Here is a 17,876-nt window from a genome sequence, read left to right as displayed (position 1 = left end):
GGAGGGCTGGGGGATCCAGAGATCCAGCCTGGCCAGACTTCTGCTCTCTGCTCAGCTAAGCACCCCACACTGAGAAAACGTCGATTCGATTCAAAGCCGCGCAATCATCTGCATTTTATTTGCACCTCATTTGCAAGTTGTTAATTTGCAACTCTGCTCCTTCCACTCCAGCTTCCTTCTCTCTCATCTCCCCTCAAATTCCCCAGTGGCCCGGGCAAAAAATATCTTGGTCTTTGCCAAGGTAGACTCAGCCTTGTCAGCAGGCCTGTCCTGTGTTCTCAGGGGAGGCCTTTACCCAAGGCCACAACAACAGCAGGAATCCCGAGTAAGACGCCACCTTGACGGCAGGGAAGGCTGGACTTTCCACAGGGCAGAACTGATTTTATGAGGTGAACAGTAAGGTGAGCAGAGGTGGGAAAGGCCAGTGGGTGAATGCAGGAACAGCACCAGGAGCTAGAGCCCAACTCTGGCCCGTGGGCTGTCTCCGAGTCCTCAGAGGCGGGACGGGGTTCCTCCACCCACCACCACTGTTTCCCCAGTGATGTAGCTGGCATCTTCAGAGCACAGGAAAGACAAGATGCCAACAGAATCCTCTGGCTCGCCTAACCTGGGGAATAGGGGAAGCAAGGAAGGGAGTAAAAATCAAACAAGTCTGCCTCCCTCACCTGGGACACGGGGAATGAAATTTGCTTAATCAAGAATTATCAGTTGACTTTTCAGGATCAGTGTACAAACTTTCTGCCTATCAAATAGGGTTACCATGAGGATATGCTGTTATAATTTAGTATAAGCATACTGTACTCTGCAAAAACCATTACCCATAATATTCAAATACTATAGAGACACTGTTTTTTAGAGAGCTCAGGACACCAAAATCCAAAGTTATACAGGTAAAATAGTAAGTAATTATTTCATACTTCAAAAAAATGGTTTCACATGTGCACACACTAAAGTATCAGGGAGTCTGTGTGACAGTAAATGGTGTGTTTAAAATGATTCCATTTGTACAGGTTCAACTTAGAGACAATTTTTTCAGGAATCTATACTTGTCCCTTAAAGTCAGGATCATTTGGTGAGAATGTGCTAATTCTTATTTTATCAGTGACTGCATAGTTAGGAGACACTTTAATCTGCCTGCCATAGAATGCTCTAGAGGTGGGCAGAGTAACTCAAACCTAGAAGGGCTGAATTAATGCTTCTCCATTCTAGCTGTACCTTGCAATCATTTGAGAGGCTTAAACAAAAAAAGAAAAGAAAAGAAAAGACAAAGAAAAACAAAACCCTAGATGGTCAAGTCCTACCTTGGACCAATTAAAAAAGAATCTTTGGGAGTGGGTGGGGCCTGAGCACTTGCAGTTTAAAAAGCTCCCCAGGTGATTCTAATGTGCATCCAGTATTGAGCTACATGGGCTAGATCATTCACTGGAGCTCTAGGTTGACAATCCCCTGACTTATTAATGAGTTATGAACTAGGCCTGTAGCTCATGCCTGACATCAGAATGGCTTTGGGAAGATTTGGGATGTCTGGACCAGTACAGAATTAGGCATTGCTGGCATTTGTCCTTGAGGGACAAGATGGAGAAACTAGATAGTGCCCAGAAGCCAGAAGGTAGAGAGAGGCAGGGAACTTAGAGGAAAGGGAGCCTGACAAAGGTGCTTGAACAGTTCACCCAGCTCACTGGGGAAGAAAGTAATTCCTTAGGCAAGGGGAGTTTGGGGCTTAGTAAAGCTCTTCATTCCTTTCATTTGGATTGTAGATCATCAACCTGAGTTTTGTAAACATGTGTCATTATTCAAGGGAACTAAAAAAGCATGGTTTTGGTTATGGTCCCTGGTCTCCATGGATGCTCAGAGGTGGAGGCAATCCCCCAGGTGGAGAGAGGACTCAGGGCTTCTCCCAGAGCTCTGCACTGCTGAAACCCCGAGGTCTCTGTGTTTACCTTTTGAAAGCGAAGCTGACTTCTTGCTCAGGCCACTGCAGTGATAGTGTTTATGAATTTGTGGTCTGTGAGGCAGAGGAGAGCCTGCCTGTGTTATCTGTGGGACTGAGACAGCGGGCTGTGGGCTGCTAGGGACCAGACCTTCCCATCTTCATGTCTCTTAGTGCCCTTGCCCTCATGACAGTTTACCTTCTTATCCGCAGGGTTTCTTTCATGCTTTCCTCTTTTTCCTTGTCCATCCAGAGCTGCAGGAAGAAGGGAAATCTCTTTATGTTTAAGAAGAGGAAAGTGAGGAACAGAAAGGGAAGAAACTGCCCATCCTCATGGCAACTGACAGGAAGGTTGGAGAGACTTCCCTCTTTCACTTCCTATGTTTTTCTAGCTCCCAGCTCTCCCCACTGCCCTCATCTGTTTCATTTGTTTCAGGTTCTAGTGATGCATTTTGCTGTGTCTCTCCAATTCTCATCCATGTAAGGAGAGAAGAAACAGTGTGAGTAGAGTGTGAATACCTCAGCCTCCACTCTGCACCTCAGGAAAGGTGTGATAGGAGTGTGGCTTGTATAGGGCAGCTGGTACAGAGAGGGAATATGGAAAAGACCAGGGAAGGAGAATGGAGTGGCTGAGAGCTCAGGACTCAGGTACTGGGTTTCCCTGTCCAAGAAGATGGATGCCTTTCAAGGGGTCCCAGTCAAATGCAAAGCTCCCCTTCCTCACCATCCTGCTGAAGCTAGTCTTGATAAGTCCAGGTGCTAGGCAGTTCACCCTAATGTTCCTTGGGGCCAGCTCTATGGCCAGGGTCTTGTTGAGGCCCAGCAAGGCTGTTTTACTGACATTGTAAGGACTGAAGCCCTGGAGAAAGAAGAGAATGTGTTAGACTCACAGTTTCCAGGTCATTCTTGGTTCTAATAACTAGACATAGAGGGCAGTGCTCAATAGGGATCTCCTGTAAGGGAGGGGCAGAGTTAGGAAACTGTCTTGTGGCTAAACCTCCCCTAGGTTATGGTTTGTGGAGGCGAGGCATCTATTTTGTGGGCAGGGACTTGGTGGTGTGATTCTACAAGGGGACACAAACTTCCTTGGGTAATAGGAGGGGTGGAAAGATGTGGAGTGGAGGGTGGGATGGAAGAGGTAGACAAAAGGGTTCTTACAGGAAGTGGCCTGAAGGCTGCTACAGAGGCCAGGAACCCCACTGAACCACCCCTGGAAAAAGAAGAGAGCTGACCGTCTTCCCAGTGTGGACCACTGCCCTCAGCCCGTGTGGGGTCCCCTCTCACCCAGGCTCTCTCTCACTCTCTGTACCCTCGTTTCTCCATTTCTGGCACCACTGCCTTTATCATCAGGGCTGGGGCCTTCCCATTAATGTCCAGAGTCTGAAGCCAAAAGAAGAAGGGGAAACAGCATGAGTGTAGAGCACTGGAGGAGACATGGCAATGAAGAGTTAGAATGGGTTCCTAGGATGTTTGTCAAAGCTGACGAAGATCTTAGGATGATATATCTGTATCTTACACATGAAGCAACTGAGGTTCAGGGAGAAGTAGCTCTCACCAGCTGCTCAGCTAGATAATGATACATTAGGTTCAGGTGAGCAAAAATGGAGCCTGGTTCATCTTGTTTCATAACCAGCCAAGTATGATTTGGCCCAGAAGGAGCCTAAATCCTCAGGGCTCCTTCGGATTTGAGCTGTGTTTTCTCTGTTTTTTCAAAGTAGGGAAAGTCTGGAATTGTCAGCCTTCTGGACCTGCCCTAGAGTAGGCCATGCTTCTCAGGGAAAATGTGGCCTGACCTTGGATACCTGGGGTTGTTCTAGCACTTCTCTGGCTTCTGCATTTAGGGAGTGAGATGCTATTGGTCCTCTAGGGTGGACTGTCTGGCTGTGGACTGTCTGGCTAGGCATGGTTAGAAAGTGGGAGCACGAGGAGGCACCTTCTGGGGAAGCTGGGGGACGGCTACAATCAGAATCCCCACATCCATAATCTAAAACAAATGTATGACCCTGTTTACATTGTTCTAGACAACTGCTTATATTAAAATATTTCAATCTTACAGAAAAATTGGAAGTAGAAGTACAAGGAGAATCTAGAGATCCTTCATTTAGATTCACCAATTTTTCTCTACTAAAAATACAAAAATTAGCCAGACGTGGTGGCATGTTTCTGTAATCCCAGCTACTCAGGAGGATGGGACAGGAGAATAGCTTGAACCTGGGAGGTGGAGGTTGCAGTGAGCCAAGATCACAACACTGCACTCCAGCCTGGGCAATAAAGCGAGACTCCATTTCAAAAAATAAATAAAAAAAATTAAAATAAATAAACTTAGTTGCAGATATTAGAATGCTCTATCCCTAAATACTTAGCATACATTCCCAAAGAGTAAGGATGTTCTTTTACACAACCATAATCCATTATCACACCCAAGAAGTTTGACATTGATGATAATTTTATCTAATATATTGGCCTCAATTGTCCCCGAAATGTGTTTTTTTTTTTAAAGTCCAGAGTTCAATCAAGGATCAGCCATTATGTTTGGATTTGATGTACTGTGATATTTAAAATAATATATAAACTAAAAGAAAAGTTACAGGCACACCTTATTTTATTACTCTTTGCAGATATTGCGTCTTTTACAAATTGAAGGTTCATGGCAACCCTGTGTTAATTGGAGCCATTTTTCCAATGGCATGCGCTCAGTTTGTCTCTGGGTCACATTTTGGTAATTCTTGGAATATTTCAGACTTTTCCATTATTATTACGTCTGTTACGGTGATCTGTGATCTTTCGTGTTTTTATTATAATTGTTTTGGGGTACCACAAACCACACCCAGAAAAGAAGGTCAACTTAATCGAAAAATGTTGTGTGTTCTGACTGCTCCGCCCTTCTCCCATCTCTCTCCCTCTCTGTGAGCCTCCATATTCCCTGAGACACATTTACATTGAAATTAGGCCAATTATTAACCCTACAATGGCCTCTAGGTGTTCAAGTGAAAGGAAGAGTCACACATCTTACACTTTAAATCAAAAGCTGGAAATAATTGAGCTTAGTGAGGAAGGCATATTGAAAGCTGAGGCAGGCTGAAAGCTAGGCCGTGTGCACCAGTAGCCAAATCGTGAGTGCAAAGGAAAAATCTCTGAAGGATATTAAAAGTGCTACTTCTGTGAACACATAAATGATAACAAAGCAAAACAGCTTTATTGTTAATATGGCTTCAAAACTTCAAAGGACAGGCTTATTCTCTTGTTAGGGGCTAATGCAGCCAGTGACTTTTAAGTTGAAGCCAATGCTCATTTACCATTCTGAAAATTCTAGGGCTCTCAAGATTTATGCTAAATCTACTCTGCCTGTACTCTATAAATGGAACAACAAAGCCTGAATAACAGCACATCTGTTTATAGCATGGTTAACTGAATATTTTAAGCTCACCGTTGATAGCTACTGCTCAGAAAAAGATCCTTTCAAATTGTTACTGCTCATTGACAATGCACCTGGTCACTCAAAAGCTCTGATGGAGATGTACAAGGAGATTAATGTTGTTTTCATGCCTGCTAACACAACATCCATTCTGCAGCCCATGGATCAGGGGGTAATTCTGACTTCCAAGACTTGTTATTTAAGAAATACATTTTGTAAGGCTGTAGCTGCCGTAGATAATGATTCCTCTGATTTATCTGGGCAAAGTCAACTGAAAACCTTCTAAAAAGGATCCACCATTCTAGATGCCATTAAGAATATTTGTGATTCATGGGAGGAGGTCAAAATATCTAGATTAACAGGAGTCTGGAAGAAGTTGATTCCAACCCTCATGGATGACGTGGAAGGGTTCAAGACTGCATCAGAGGAAGGAACTGCAGATGTGGTGGAAATAGCAAGAGAACTAGAAGTGGAGCTGGAAGATGGGACTGAATTGCTGCAATCTCACGACAAAATGTAGATGGCTGAGGAGCTGGTTCTTACGGATAAGCAAAGAAAGTGGTTTCTTGGGATGGAATCTATTTCTGGTGAAGATGCCATGAACATTGTTGAAATCACAACACAGGATTTAGAATATTATATGTACTTAGTTGATTAAGCAGTGGCAGAGTTTGATAGGATTGACTCCAATTTTGAAAGAAGTTCTACTGTGGGTAAATGCTATCAAACAGTATTGCATGCTACAGAGAAATCTTTTGTGAAAGGAAGAGTCAACTGATGTGGCAAACTTCACTGCTGTCTTATTTGAAGAAATTGCCACAGCCACCCCAGCCTTCAGCAACACCACCCTAAGTCAGCCACCATCAATGTTGAGGCAAGACCCTGTAAGGCCGGGTGTGGTGGCTCACGCCTGTAATCCTAGCACTTTGGGAAACCGAGGCGGGTGAATCACGAGGTCAGGAGATTGAGACCATCCTGGCTAACATGGTGAAACCCCGTCTCTACTAAAAATACAAAAAATTAGCTGGGTGTGGTGGTGGGCGCCTATAGTCCCAGCTACTCAGGAGGCTGAGGCAGGAGAATCGCTTGAACCTGGGAGGCGGAGGTTGCAGTGAGCCGAGATGGTGCCATTGCACTCCAGCCTGGGCTACACAGTGAGACTCCATCTAAAAAAAAAAAAAAAAAAAGACCCTCCACCAGCAAAAAGATTACAACTTCTAAAGGCTCAGATCATTGTTAGCACTTTTTAGCAATAAAGTATTTTAAAATTAAGATATGTATATATTTTTAAAGACATAATGCTATTGCTCATTTAATAGACAACCATTAGATGACCATTATAGTGTAAACGTAACTTTTATATGCACTGGGAAACCAAAAAATTCATGTGTCTCACTTTATTATAATACTCACTTTATTGTGCAGTGGCCTGGAACCAGACCCACAATATCTCCGAGGTGTGCCTGTACTTAGTTTAAAACTGACTTTCATAGGGTCTCTATTCAGACTGTTCATGAAAGATGTTCCTCCATTGTAAAGACTATCAGAATCTGTCTGGGTGCAGTGGCTCACGCCTATAATCCCAGCACTTTGGGAGGCCGAGGTGGGTGGATCAGTTGAGGCCAGGAATTTGAGACCAGCCTGGGCAACACAGTGAAACCCTGTCTCTACTGAAAATATCAAAAATTAGCCGGGCATGGTGGCACATGCCTGTAGTCCCAGGTACTTGGCAGGCTGAGGCACAAGAATCGCTTGAACCTGGGAGGCGGGGGTTGCAGTGAGCTAGATCGCAGCACTGCACTCCAGCCTCGATGACACAGCGAGGAAAAAAAAAAAAAGAGGGACAAAGCTTAACAATAAAAAACTAGCTCACTGAAGAACATTTTGGCACTTTGGTCTTTATGTGTATGAAACACTGGTAAATAAATCATAGTGTTTTCACATCCTGATACTTTAGTGTTGAGAAATGTTTGATGACATCTGATATAGTTGGTATGTTTGTCCCCTCTAAGTCCCATGTTGAAATGTGATCACCAGTGTTCAAGGTGGAACCTGGTGTGAGGTGTTTGAGTCATGGGGTGGATCCCTTATGAATGGCTTGGTGCTCTCCCGGTGGCAATGAGTGAGTTCTCACTCTATTAGTTCATGCCAGAGCTAGTTGTTTAAAAGCCTGGTATCTCACTTCCTCTCTTGCCATGTAACGCGCCTGCTCCCTTTTGCCTTCTGCTATGATTGTAAGCTTCCTGAGGCCTCATCAGAAGCAGATACTGGCACCATGCTTCTTCTACAGTCTGCAGAAGTGTAAACCAAAACAACCCTCTTTTCTTTTCTTTTTTTTTTTTTTTTGAGACGGAGTCTCGCTCTGTCACCCAGGCTGGAGTGCAGTGGCGCAATCTCGGCTCACTGCAAGCTCCGCCTCCCGGGTTCACACCATTCTCCTGCCTCAGCCTCCCAAGTAGCTGAGACTACAGGTGCCCGCCACCACGCCCGGCTAATTTTTTGTATTTTTAGTAGAGACGGGCTTTCACCATGTTAGCCAGGATGGTCTGGATCTCCTGACCTCGTGATCTGCCCGCCTCGACCTCCCAAAGTGTTGGGATTACAGGCGTTAGCCACCGCGCCCGGCCACAACCCTCTTTTTCTTTATAAATTGCCCAGCTCAGGTATTCCTTTATAGCAACGCAAAACAGACTAATACAACATCAGAGTAAAAAGCAAAACCACGGGAGATCATAAAAAATTAGCATTTCCAAATCGTGGGACTATTAACCTTAGTAAACAAAGACAAATATTTTAATTAAAGCTTTGTAATTAAAGAATGTGTGTGAAATATATTATGAATGTAATGTAATTATATACTTACACATAAAACCCAATATTGTACCACTTGAATATAGACATCTGGATCTCAGATTTTCTTGACATTGCAGTTAGGAAGAAAATAATATAGGTTTTTATTTTTACTTTTTTAAAGGATGTATGTTATAAAGTGGCAACTGGTTATTTCACCAGAATTAGTATTTTACTTAACTAGCAGCTTTTAATATTTCCCAGCTAATGAAAAATGGTTCCTTTTTGGCAGCTGAAAGGGGGACAGTTGGGTGTGTAAGTTTAAGTGTCATAGTTGTTGGCATATTAGCTGCCACGTCTCTGTTGGAAATCAACCAGGTAGCAGAGCATGCCGGGAAGAAGGCTGGGGAGGGGAGCAGACGGTGGATAGTGAAGGGCAGATGGAAGCAGACAGAAGTAGGAGCAGCAGAAACGAATGAGAAGGGCAGGGACAGAGGAAGCTGCCCCCACCCGCCCTTTACCAGGTGTGCTCCAGGTGTGTGGCACGTGGCAAAGAGTCCTCACATTTACACTGCACTTGATAAACACATTCTAAAAGCAGACGGAGTTTGTTATCGATAGTGATAGGATATCAATAACTCCATGAAGCTTCATAGCCTAGAGAGAGGGGTAAGGTCTGGACCAGGGCTGCAGTAAGTAAGGGAGGTGCATTTATTCACGTTGATAAAAACTTCCTTCTGGGCGGGGCGTGGTGGCTCACACCGGGAATCATGGCACTTTGGGAGGTCACGGTGGGAGGACCACTTGAACTGAGCAGTTTGAGAGAAGCCTGGGCAACATAGGGAGACCTTATCCCTATATTAAAAACAACAACAACAATGACAACAACAACAACAACAACAAAACTTCCTTCTTAGGAACTATCGTCAAAATAACTTCTATTTCTTAAAACATCTTTTTTGAAAACTACCCTAAGATCTGCTGCTAACCATTTAAGGTTGGCTTCTTTCTTTTTTTAGATGGAGTCTTCCTCTGTCACCCAGGCTGGAGTTCAGTGGCATGATCCCAGCTCACTGCAGCCTTGACCTACTGGGTTCAAGCCATCCTCCTGCCTCAGCCCCCCAAGTAGCTGAGAATACAGGTGTGTGCCATCACACCTGGGCAATTTTTGTACTTTTTGTAGAGACAGGGTCTTGCCATGTTGCCCAGGCTGGTCTGGAACTCCTGAGCTAAAGCCATCTGCCTGCCTCGGCCTCCCAAAGTGTTACAGGTGTGAGCCACCAGGAAGTTGGCCTTATTTCTTTTGCAGTGTTTTCTTCCCACCTCCTATTCTTCTAAGGCTGTCTGTGACCCTATGCTCTTTTCTTTACATTTTCCCATTTGGGAGCTCCTTCATTCTCGTGATTTCAACTCACCCCAAAATCTATTTCCAGACCCCTCCTCTTCCTTTCACACTGAGTTCCACCCACATTTCTCCAAGTGCTTACTGTCCAGTTCTTCTTGAATAAGTTACCATTATTTCAAAGTCAATCTGGCCACACTTACCTGAATGGAAAAACTGGCTTAAATAGAGCTGTAGAAAGTTACCCTGGAGGGGGCTTTGAGATCATCTATTCCAATGTCCTTAAGGTAGAGATGATGAAACAGGTTCAGGGAATTTTCTCAAGATCATATAGTTCAGTAGTAACACACTGGGGCTAGCTAAGAACAGGAGGCCTGCTTATTCTGTGTTGGGGAAAGTGATTTGTTCGGGGCATAAAGCTAGTTAGTGGTGGAAGAACTGAGGTCAGTCTCCCACTTTGTAGCACAGAGCTAATTCGTAAGAGCCCTCTGAAAGTGAGTTGGGGTCATTAGGAAACCGGCTGCCCAGGAGAGCCATGATGGGAGAAGATACCAGCCTGAATTTAAAGCAATTCCATATTTGGTTATGATGTCATTTTCCCTGTCTCTGTCTCTCTCTTTTGACCTGGAGGCATGAAAGATTCAAGGCAGAAAGGGAAATTTAAACTGAGAAAGCCAAGAAAGGCAACATCTCATCTCCTTAATAAGTTATAAGTAGGTAGTGAGGCATGTGCTAGAGTAATGAATGGCCAAGCAGAATCTGCCAACAAGGGTTTTCAGTACAAAGCCACCCTGAAACCAGACTTTGCATTTGCCCGGAACTGGCAATTTTGATGCCTTGGGCAAGTAGCAGTACATGGGCCCTTGGTCAACTTTGTGCTCCGGATTTGGCCCACGGAGGGGTGTTATTAACAATGTACACCATCTGCTAGCTTCCCATTTTAACTAATTATTCTTGTTAACTAGGTGCTAACCTTCAACACGGTTGAAGAAATGCCTGGGCTGTCAACATGTAAATCTAACAAAATTTAAAGTCATGTACTCTTTTAAAACCAGTATGAATACTTTCTTGCACCCTTTAAATTTTGGCTTCCTGGCACAAAGCCAAGTCACCTGCCTTGGCTCTGTGTAAGTCTCACCAATGGACTTGTTACTAGGGAGGTGCAGAATAAGTTAATAAGTGATGTGTGCTGTGCTCAGTGCACGTGTGTTTGGGCTGGGAGAAGACAGTGGATTGCTACAGAATCACCTGGAGACATTTTCTACTCTGCTGCATACCCCATGCCCCTCTACTTCCAGGTCTGTCAGCACAGAGATGGGAGGAGGCTGGGTTTCGATTGAACAGAGATAGCAAATCATAAAAGATGAATGAGGCTGGGTGTGGTGGCTCACACCTATAATCCTAGCACTTTGGTAGGCCCAGTGGGGAGGACCACTTGAGGCCAGGAGTTCAAAACCAGCCTGGGCAATAAAGCCCCAACTCTACAACAAATTTAAAAGATGAACTGGCGTGGTGGTGCATGCCTATAATCTTAGCCACTTGGGAGGCTGACGGGGGAGGATTGCTTGAGCTCAAGAGTTGGAGGTTACAGTGAGCTATGATCATGCCACTGCACTCCAGCCTGGGCAACAGAGTGAGGCCCTGTCTCTGGAAAAAAAAAAAAAGATGTCTTCTAAGTGTTCTAAATTGTGTGATCACTACACTAAAGCGGTTAGGAGCTGTTTGTTCTGTGTTCTGATAGTTATACATTTTTAAGAAAAAATGTAATCAAGCAGATAGGCAGCTACTCTGGTTTCCACTTACAACACCAGTGAGAAGCTTCGTGGTGCAGATGAGGAGGCCACTGGGTAGTATCCATTCTCAGGGCAGTGGCTTTTCTCATTGCAGGGTAACATGTGGCAACTGGCAGAAGACATTTCAAGTTGCTGACAAGTATTCTATCATTCTCCTCTCTGACAATGGTCATACAAACTACCTGAGAGTCATTTTTGACTTCTCTATTTCCCACTTTTTGACATGGGGTTGGAAAATCTTGGTTCGTTTCCACTGAATGTCTCTTGGGCACATCTATTCCAGTCCCACCGCCACTGCTCTAAACCTGGACGACAGCAACAGCTTCCTCACTGATGCCCTGGATTCGGTGTCTCCTCTGTATATCCTTGCTACCAGAGCCAGATTAGCTTTCCTAATAACCATCTTTCTCTTGCTGAAAACCTCACATGGCTTCTTATTTGCTACAAGAGTGTGTAAACATATCCTTTTAAGAGGCCATATCCTTTTAAGGTCATTAACGTATCCTTTTAAGAAGCTATGGCCGGGCGCAGTGGCTCACGCCTGTAATCCCACACTTTGGGAGGCCGAGAGGGTGGATCACCTGAGGTCAGGAGTTCAAGACCAGCCTGGCCAACATGGTGAAACCCCGTCTCTACTAAAAATAGAAAAATTAGCTGGGCATGGTGGTGGGCACCTGTAATCCCAGCTACTCAGGAGGCTGAGGCAGGAGAATTGCTTGAACCTGGGAGGCAGAGGTTGCAGTAAGCCGAGATGGTGCCACTGTACTCCAGCCTAGGCGACAAGAGTGAAACTCCGTCACAAAAAAAAGAAAGAAAAAAAAAGGGTATGGAGGCCCACGGCCTCTATCTTTCCAATGCAGCCCCTTTCCCAGCAGTACTCCTGAGCCTGTGCTCTCCATTGTGGCCTGACAGTGCTCCTCTCTTTTCTTCAGTTCCTCCTTGGCTGTCTGCTCATTTTGCAGAGTTATCTGGAACCTCAACTCTATTCCATCTGTCCATTCCCATTCATTCCTTAAGGTTTAGCTCAAGTACCACCTCTGGGCCAGGCCTGTAGGCCATGTTAAGTGAACCTGGTGGGGGCCACAGGATGTTTTCCCAACAGGGTTTTCACATTACATTGCTACTTACATGTGATATGGTTAGTCACTAATTGACCCAGACTCCCAAACGGCTCCTTCCACCATCAGGATCAAGGCCCCAATCTTGGGCTCTGTCCACCAGCCTAGGCCAGGCAAGGTGACTTTCTAGGACTCACATTTGGCTCTTTCCAATGCACATTTGAGCATTTGCCAGACAGTTCCTTAAAAACGGAATTACCCTATACTGTCTACCATGCTACTGTCTACTATTGCTTAAGATCCTCCTCTTCTAAGATTATGCAAATTATTTCTGCCAACCTTCCAATCTGTTAGCACAACCCTGTACTTTCCATTTTTGGGTAGATTCTCCCTTCCACTCTGGAAAATAAAGTGTGTGTCCTGAGCCTCAAGGGAAGAGGAGCTTGCTTTGCTGGATGGTTCATATTTCCTTCTGCAGCTGGAAGGCTGGTATCCACTACTAACTGTGACACTGACTTATATACTTTCTTTGAGACTAAAGTCCAGTACCCGGTAGTCCACAGGCAGCCAATAAAGGAAGGGAGCTTGGGAGGTCTGGGTCTTTCCTTACTGGCTGTGGGACCTTGGGAAGTTGCTCCAGCTATCTGAGCCAGCGTCTGCAGACCGAGAGAATAGTCCTTGCCTTGCTTGGGTTGTTGTCAGGTCTAGAGATAACCTGTGTAAGGCTCTGAACACAGGAAATGGCACATAGTAAGTGGTTGAAACATGGTGGGCTGCTTCCTGAGGTTCCCAGGGACTTGACTCTGTAAGCTGAAGAAGAGGGGAATGTTTATTAGCTCATGGGTGGGAACATCTATTTTGTGATTGTATTTACCCTTCTCATCTGTCCAGTTAGATTGAAAATTACTGGAGAACCAGTACCAGCGGTTTCTTTGGGGTATGCAAGGGATGATGCAGGGTTGAAGCATTAGAATGTTTTAACATTCTCTGATTGGGATGGGATTATTCTCCAACTTTAATATATGGACATAATAGAAAGGCACACAATAAAAATGTGCTGGTGAGCTGGTTGGGTATGCAGAACACACTGTTATGTTTCAGTTAACATCACTGCATTGGATCTCACCAATGCTGTCCAGGAAAGCAGGGAAGGAGGCTCAGGCTGGCTCCCTTTTCCACCTCCTGGCTCTGTGCCCATTTCCCTGCAGCTCACTGTGGCCACCAGCCGCTCCCAGTCCTTCACCTTCCCCACATGGCACACGGTGCCCGTCATGCTCAGCCCCTCCCCCTGCAGCGTGGCCACTGCCTGGTCCACATTCTGCTGCTTCCGGCTGCTGACAACCACGTGGGCCCCGTCTTGGGCCAGACGCTGGGCGACGGCGAAGCCGATCCTGTGAGCAGAGACAAAGACTGCTAAGGCTTGTGCAGGGGAAGAGATCGACAGCATGGGCTCTGAAGTTAGACTGCCCGGTTTTGAATTCTGGCTCTTTCTCTATATGACCTCCATGTGTCTCTACTACGTGTAAAACAGGCTTAATGGCACAGCCATTTTTGGCGTTCCTTTACTTATTTTTATTATGATCTTGGACTGCAGCCTCAGTTCCCAAGAACTGACATCACTTTCTACAGTTCCCACCATGGGTGACAGGCTTCATCCCCTCTTGGGACTGAGAGGTGAGAAATGAGCTGGGTTTGCAGCAGCAGCCACTTCCGTGATTTGAGGGTCTCACTCAGAACAGCCCTGCCTCCAGGTTTCTTTCTTACTAGTCTACATCATTCTGAAAATTCTATCCTTAATTATTTTTTGGGGTGCATGTGAAAAGATGGTCTCCGGTCAAAAATGTAAATATTGCCTTGGGAGGAAGAGTTACACATTTTGTACTTGTCAGCCATTAGCATTTTACCTACATTTGTATTTTAGTTTTGTGAAGAGTTGGCATCTAGCAAAGTCCTGTAGAAATGAGAACCAGGACAGACAAGAGTGCTGGGTGAGAAACAGGCTGGCTAAGGTCGGCCCAGATGTACCGACCTAAACAAAAATCTCGACACATGGCTCTGGTTTCCTATCTAGGTAAGGGGGAGGGGTTCCGGGAGACTTTCCGGTGCCCAAATAGAATGTCTGGTACATTTTCAAAGTGCTGGAGGCCTTGGGATAGGATTTTGAAATCCAGATTCCCTTGCATTTCTAGTTTCTGGTCTTCCCAGACGCTAGGTGGGGCTGGTTGACGGGGGCAGCCCAGAACACTGGGGGGACTAGATCGATGGGACTTCACAGAGGTGGCACAGTTGTGCCAGAGGCAGCAGGGACACGAAGGCAGGCAAGGGAGGGTCCAGGGCCAGGGGATTCGGAGGGGCTTCAGGCGGACCACGTGGCTACTTTTTTTCCATGGCCAGACTTTGGCGGTATGTGAGGTCTGAGGACAGGGGCACTGGAGGCAAAGGACGAGACACCAGTGCCTGTTTCCAGGCAGCCAGGGCCTCAGAAACTCCGGCACGAACACTCACCCGTCGGTGGAGGCCGTTACCAGGGCCACCTTATTTGTGAGCGGGTCCCGGCGGGTCATCCCGGAGCTGGCCATCCGCACCGACTTCCGTGCCCGGGCACAGTGGCCTAGCAGCCCCGCCTTGTGCATGGATCAGACCAGCAAGTCTGGGTTCCACTCCTTCCAGCGGAGGTGACAGAGAGTAGGGCGAGGGGCAGGACGAAGGGCAGGCCGCTTCCCTGCCTGCCCCCTCCCCGCCCTCGGCCAGCTGGGAGTCGTCTGTGGCGGTTGGCGCCTCCCGCCGCCCGCCAGTCGCCGCGCCCCGCAGCCAGCTACCTTCCGCCTGACTGGGGCTTGCCTTCCCGGGCTGGTGGGTGATCAAAGCGCTCTCCGTTCAAGTTGCCTGTAGGGCTCGCCCCTCCCCTGGCCCCCGCAGGAACCCGCAGGCTTTGGCTGCTGCCCTTCTGCATCTGCTTGTCCACGTTTTCTTCTTGGGGAAGTGGGGGTTTTGAGTTGGTTGCTTTTGCTTCTTCAGAATTCCTTCTCCAAGAAAGTCTGGGTCTATGTATGTGACAGCCCACGGGACGGCAAATGTTTTGAGACTGCCCATGGAGGTGAGGCCTGTGGTCCCCATGGAGTCCACCAGGTGAGGCTGGAGCAGCCTGGGAGAGAGACGTGATAGGGAGTAGCTGCACCAGGCCTGGCACTGCCCTTCACTCTGCCCAAGGTCTCCATCTTCACGGGCCCTGGAGGGCAGACTATGATCATTGGCCAAACAGGATCTCATATCCCTCGCCAAAGGGACTTCCTCCTTTACAGGGGCTAAGTGGTAGCGAGGAGGCTGGAGAGTCCCTCAAGCAGTGGTGGAAATGCAAAGAACTTGGGGCACTCAAGTTCTCCCTAACCACTCTGTCCCCAAGTCTTAGCCTCCATCCTAGTTCAATAAATATTTGTTGAATGCAAAATCTCTTTATGAACTGTAAGCTACTAAGCACATAGTAGTTACTGCCACCATGTAGTGATTATTATTGGTGCCCTGGGCCAGACTCTTCATCTGTAAATTACTGAGGGTATGGAGTAGATGATGAATAAAGTCCTTGCCAGCTATAAATTCTGTGTCCAAGACTTCAGTCTCCACTTCTGCCAAGTGGGCTGAAATGATCTCCCTCCTGGGTTTCCGGGAGAATGAATAAATCTGGATGGCTTATGGTACACTGTAGAAAGGCCCCAACAGACCCAAATGCAAGCATCTGAATTGGTTTAACCCACTGGCCTCCTAAGCCAGACTGAGAAGCAGTGCTGGTTCATGGCAGCGTTTTCATTAGTTCAAAGCAAAACGAGAAAAGGAAACAATTACAGTGAGTTTCATAAAGCTAAGCTTATTTAACAGTCCTTTATTGTGGAGTATACGTTTGCTTCTTTTTTTGTGTGTTAGTGTTTTCTTTTAGAAAAGATGATGAAAGTAGATGGGTAGGTTTAGAGATGTGTTGTCGGTGAAATCACCAGTTTGGCAGCCTTATGCCAGTCCCTACAATTAAAGGGGAAAGAATCCTGGTTTGTAAAATCCAGTTCTAGGCATGACTTTTGAATGGAATTCATGTTTGCTCAAGATTCATTTAGTATATGTGCAGGTCAGCTGAGCAGCTGAAAAAGGATTTCAACATTCAGCAGGGCGTGGTGGCTCACCCTGTAATCCCAGCACTTTGGGAGGCCGAGGCGGGCGGATCACAAGTTCAGGAGATCAAGTCCATCCTGGCTAACACGATGAAACCGGTCTCTACTAAAAATACAAAAAATTATCCGGGTGTGGTGGCACGTACATGTAGTCGCAGCTACTCGGGAGGCTGAGGCAGGAGAATGGCAAGAACCCGGGATGCGGAGCTTGCAGTGAGCCGAGATCATGCCACTGCACTCCAGCCTGACCGACAGATGGAGACTCTGTCTCAAAAAAAAAAAAAAAAAAAAAAAGGGTTTCGACATTCAAACGGGGGTGTATGGCGAGCAAGTAATAGGACGGCCTGCACTGTATTGATAGTGTTTTCCTCAGCCAAGAAGTTACAGCTGCAGTACTCTGCTTTGCTACTCAGCACATCCCGATGAGACAGGAGAGCTTAAGTATCATTTTCCCCATGTCCAGGGAAAACTGACTCTGACTGGTACTCCTCAGTTTGAGCCTCATGAATTATTGACAGAGGCTGGAAGCGCCACACTCCTTGTGCTCTTGCACTGTTTGGAGCTAATGCACTGTGGGAACCCTTCCCAGGGCTCTCCATCTGTGTGTGGGGCTGGGGTGAGGGTACATAGGAGGACGGCTGCGGGGGTTCTCAAAGCTTGGTTCAAAGGGACAGGCCTGCAGGAGGCGTTTGATCTCTCTTCCCCTTCTCTTCAGAGGTAGACACGGCCACTGAGGGGCTGAGGGTTGCAGGAAGGTGAGCAAGACTATACTTCAAAGAGCAAAGGATTCTGGGAAAAGAGAATTGTGGCTTGGGAGCTTGGTGAACATCACATGGCCCTCCCTTGTGTTGGCAGGGTTGCTATTTGGCCTCCAGCACTATTTCTTTTGCGGAGAGCACAGGGGACATTAGGGAGGAGGCCTGTGAGCAGAAAAGGATAGAAGGAAGTCAAGAAGTATGGGAATCTCTAGCACTACTCCTCATCAAGCTGGCTTATTGGAGATAAGAGCAGGAAATCTTGGTCTGGGCATGGTGGCTCACGCCTGTAATCCCAGCACTTTAGGAGGCAGAGGTGGGCAGATCACTTAAGGTCAGGAGTTTGAGACCAGCTGGCCAATATGCTGAAACCTCGTCTCTACTGAAAATACAAAAATTAGCCGGGTGTGGTCAGGAGCTCGAGACCAGCCTGGCCAACATGGTGAAACCCTGTCTTTACTAACAATACAAAAATTAGCTGGGCATGGTCAGGAGTTCAAGACTAGGCTGACCAACATGGTGAAACTCTATCTCTACTAAAAATACAATAACTAGCCAGGCCTGGTGGCACGTGCCTGTAATCCCAGCTACTCAGAAGGCTGAGGCAGGAGAATTGCTTGAACCTGGGAGGCAGAG

General features: G+C 46.5%; 1 protein-coding gene across 2 annotated transcripts; it reads right to left on the bottom strand.

The window, feature by feature from the left end:
- Positions 1-87: 87 nt before the first annotated feature.
- On the bottom strand, positions 88-14,971 carry LOC117975776 (putative dehydrogenase/reductase SDR family member 4-like 1). Of its 2 annotated transcripts, XM_055097383.3 has the most exons (10): positions 14,834-14,971; positions 13,542-13,719; positions 8,739-8,792; positions 7,620-7,669; positions 4,275-4,281; positions 3,240-3,310; positions 3,089-3,140; positions 2,655-2,789; positions 2,130-2,185; positions 88-607 (listed from the first exon to the last, which is right to left on the bottom strand). In XM_055097383.3, exons 1-10 carry the CDS (start codon positions 14,959-14,961, stop codon positions 493-495), a joined length of 846 nt encoding a protein of 281 aa, XP_054953358.1. In that variant the 5' UTR covers positions 14,962-14,971; the 3' UTR covers positions 88-492. The 2 variants fall into 2 exon arrangements, with proteins under 2 accessions (XP_054953358.1, XP_054953359.1); XM_055097384.3 differs by lacking the exons at positions 3,089-3,140; positions 3,240-3,310; positions 4,275-4,281; positions 7,620-7,669; positions 8,739-8,792 and having other exon boundaries at positions 13,455-13,719.
- Between the last annotated feature and the right edge of the window lie 2,905 nt (positions 14,972-17,876).

Source organism: Pan paniscus, chromosome 15 (assembly GCF_029289425.2).
Source record: "Pan paniscus chromosome 15, NHGRI_mPanPan1-v2.0_pri, whole genome shotgun sequence".
NCBI lineage: Eukaryota > Metazoa > Chordata > Mammalia > Primates > Hominidae > Pan > Pan paniscus.
The sequence above is the reverse complement of the archived record's forward strand: the minus strand, read 5'-3'. Positions and strand labels throughout refer to the sequence as shown.

Coding starts and splice junctions, on each gene's coding strand:
- LOC117975776 (XM_055097383.3), bottom strand. CDS start 14,961: ATGCACAAGGCGGGGCTGCTAGGCCACTGTGCCCGGGCACGGAAGTCG. Junction 13,720..14,833: donor GTAACGGCCTCCACCGACGG/GTGAGTGTTCGT, acceptor CTCTGCTCACAG/GATCGGCTTCGCCGTCGCCC. Junction 608..2,129: donor GAAACCCTGCGGATAAGAAG/GTAAACTGTCAT, acceptor CCTATTCCCCAG/GTTAGGCGAGCCAGAGGATT.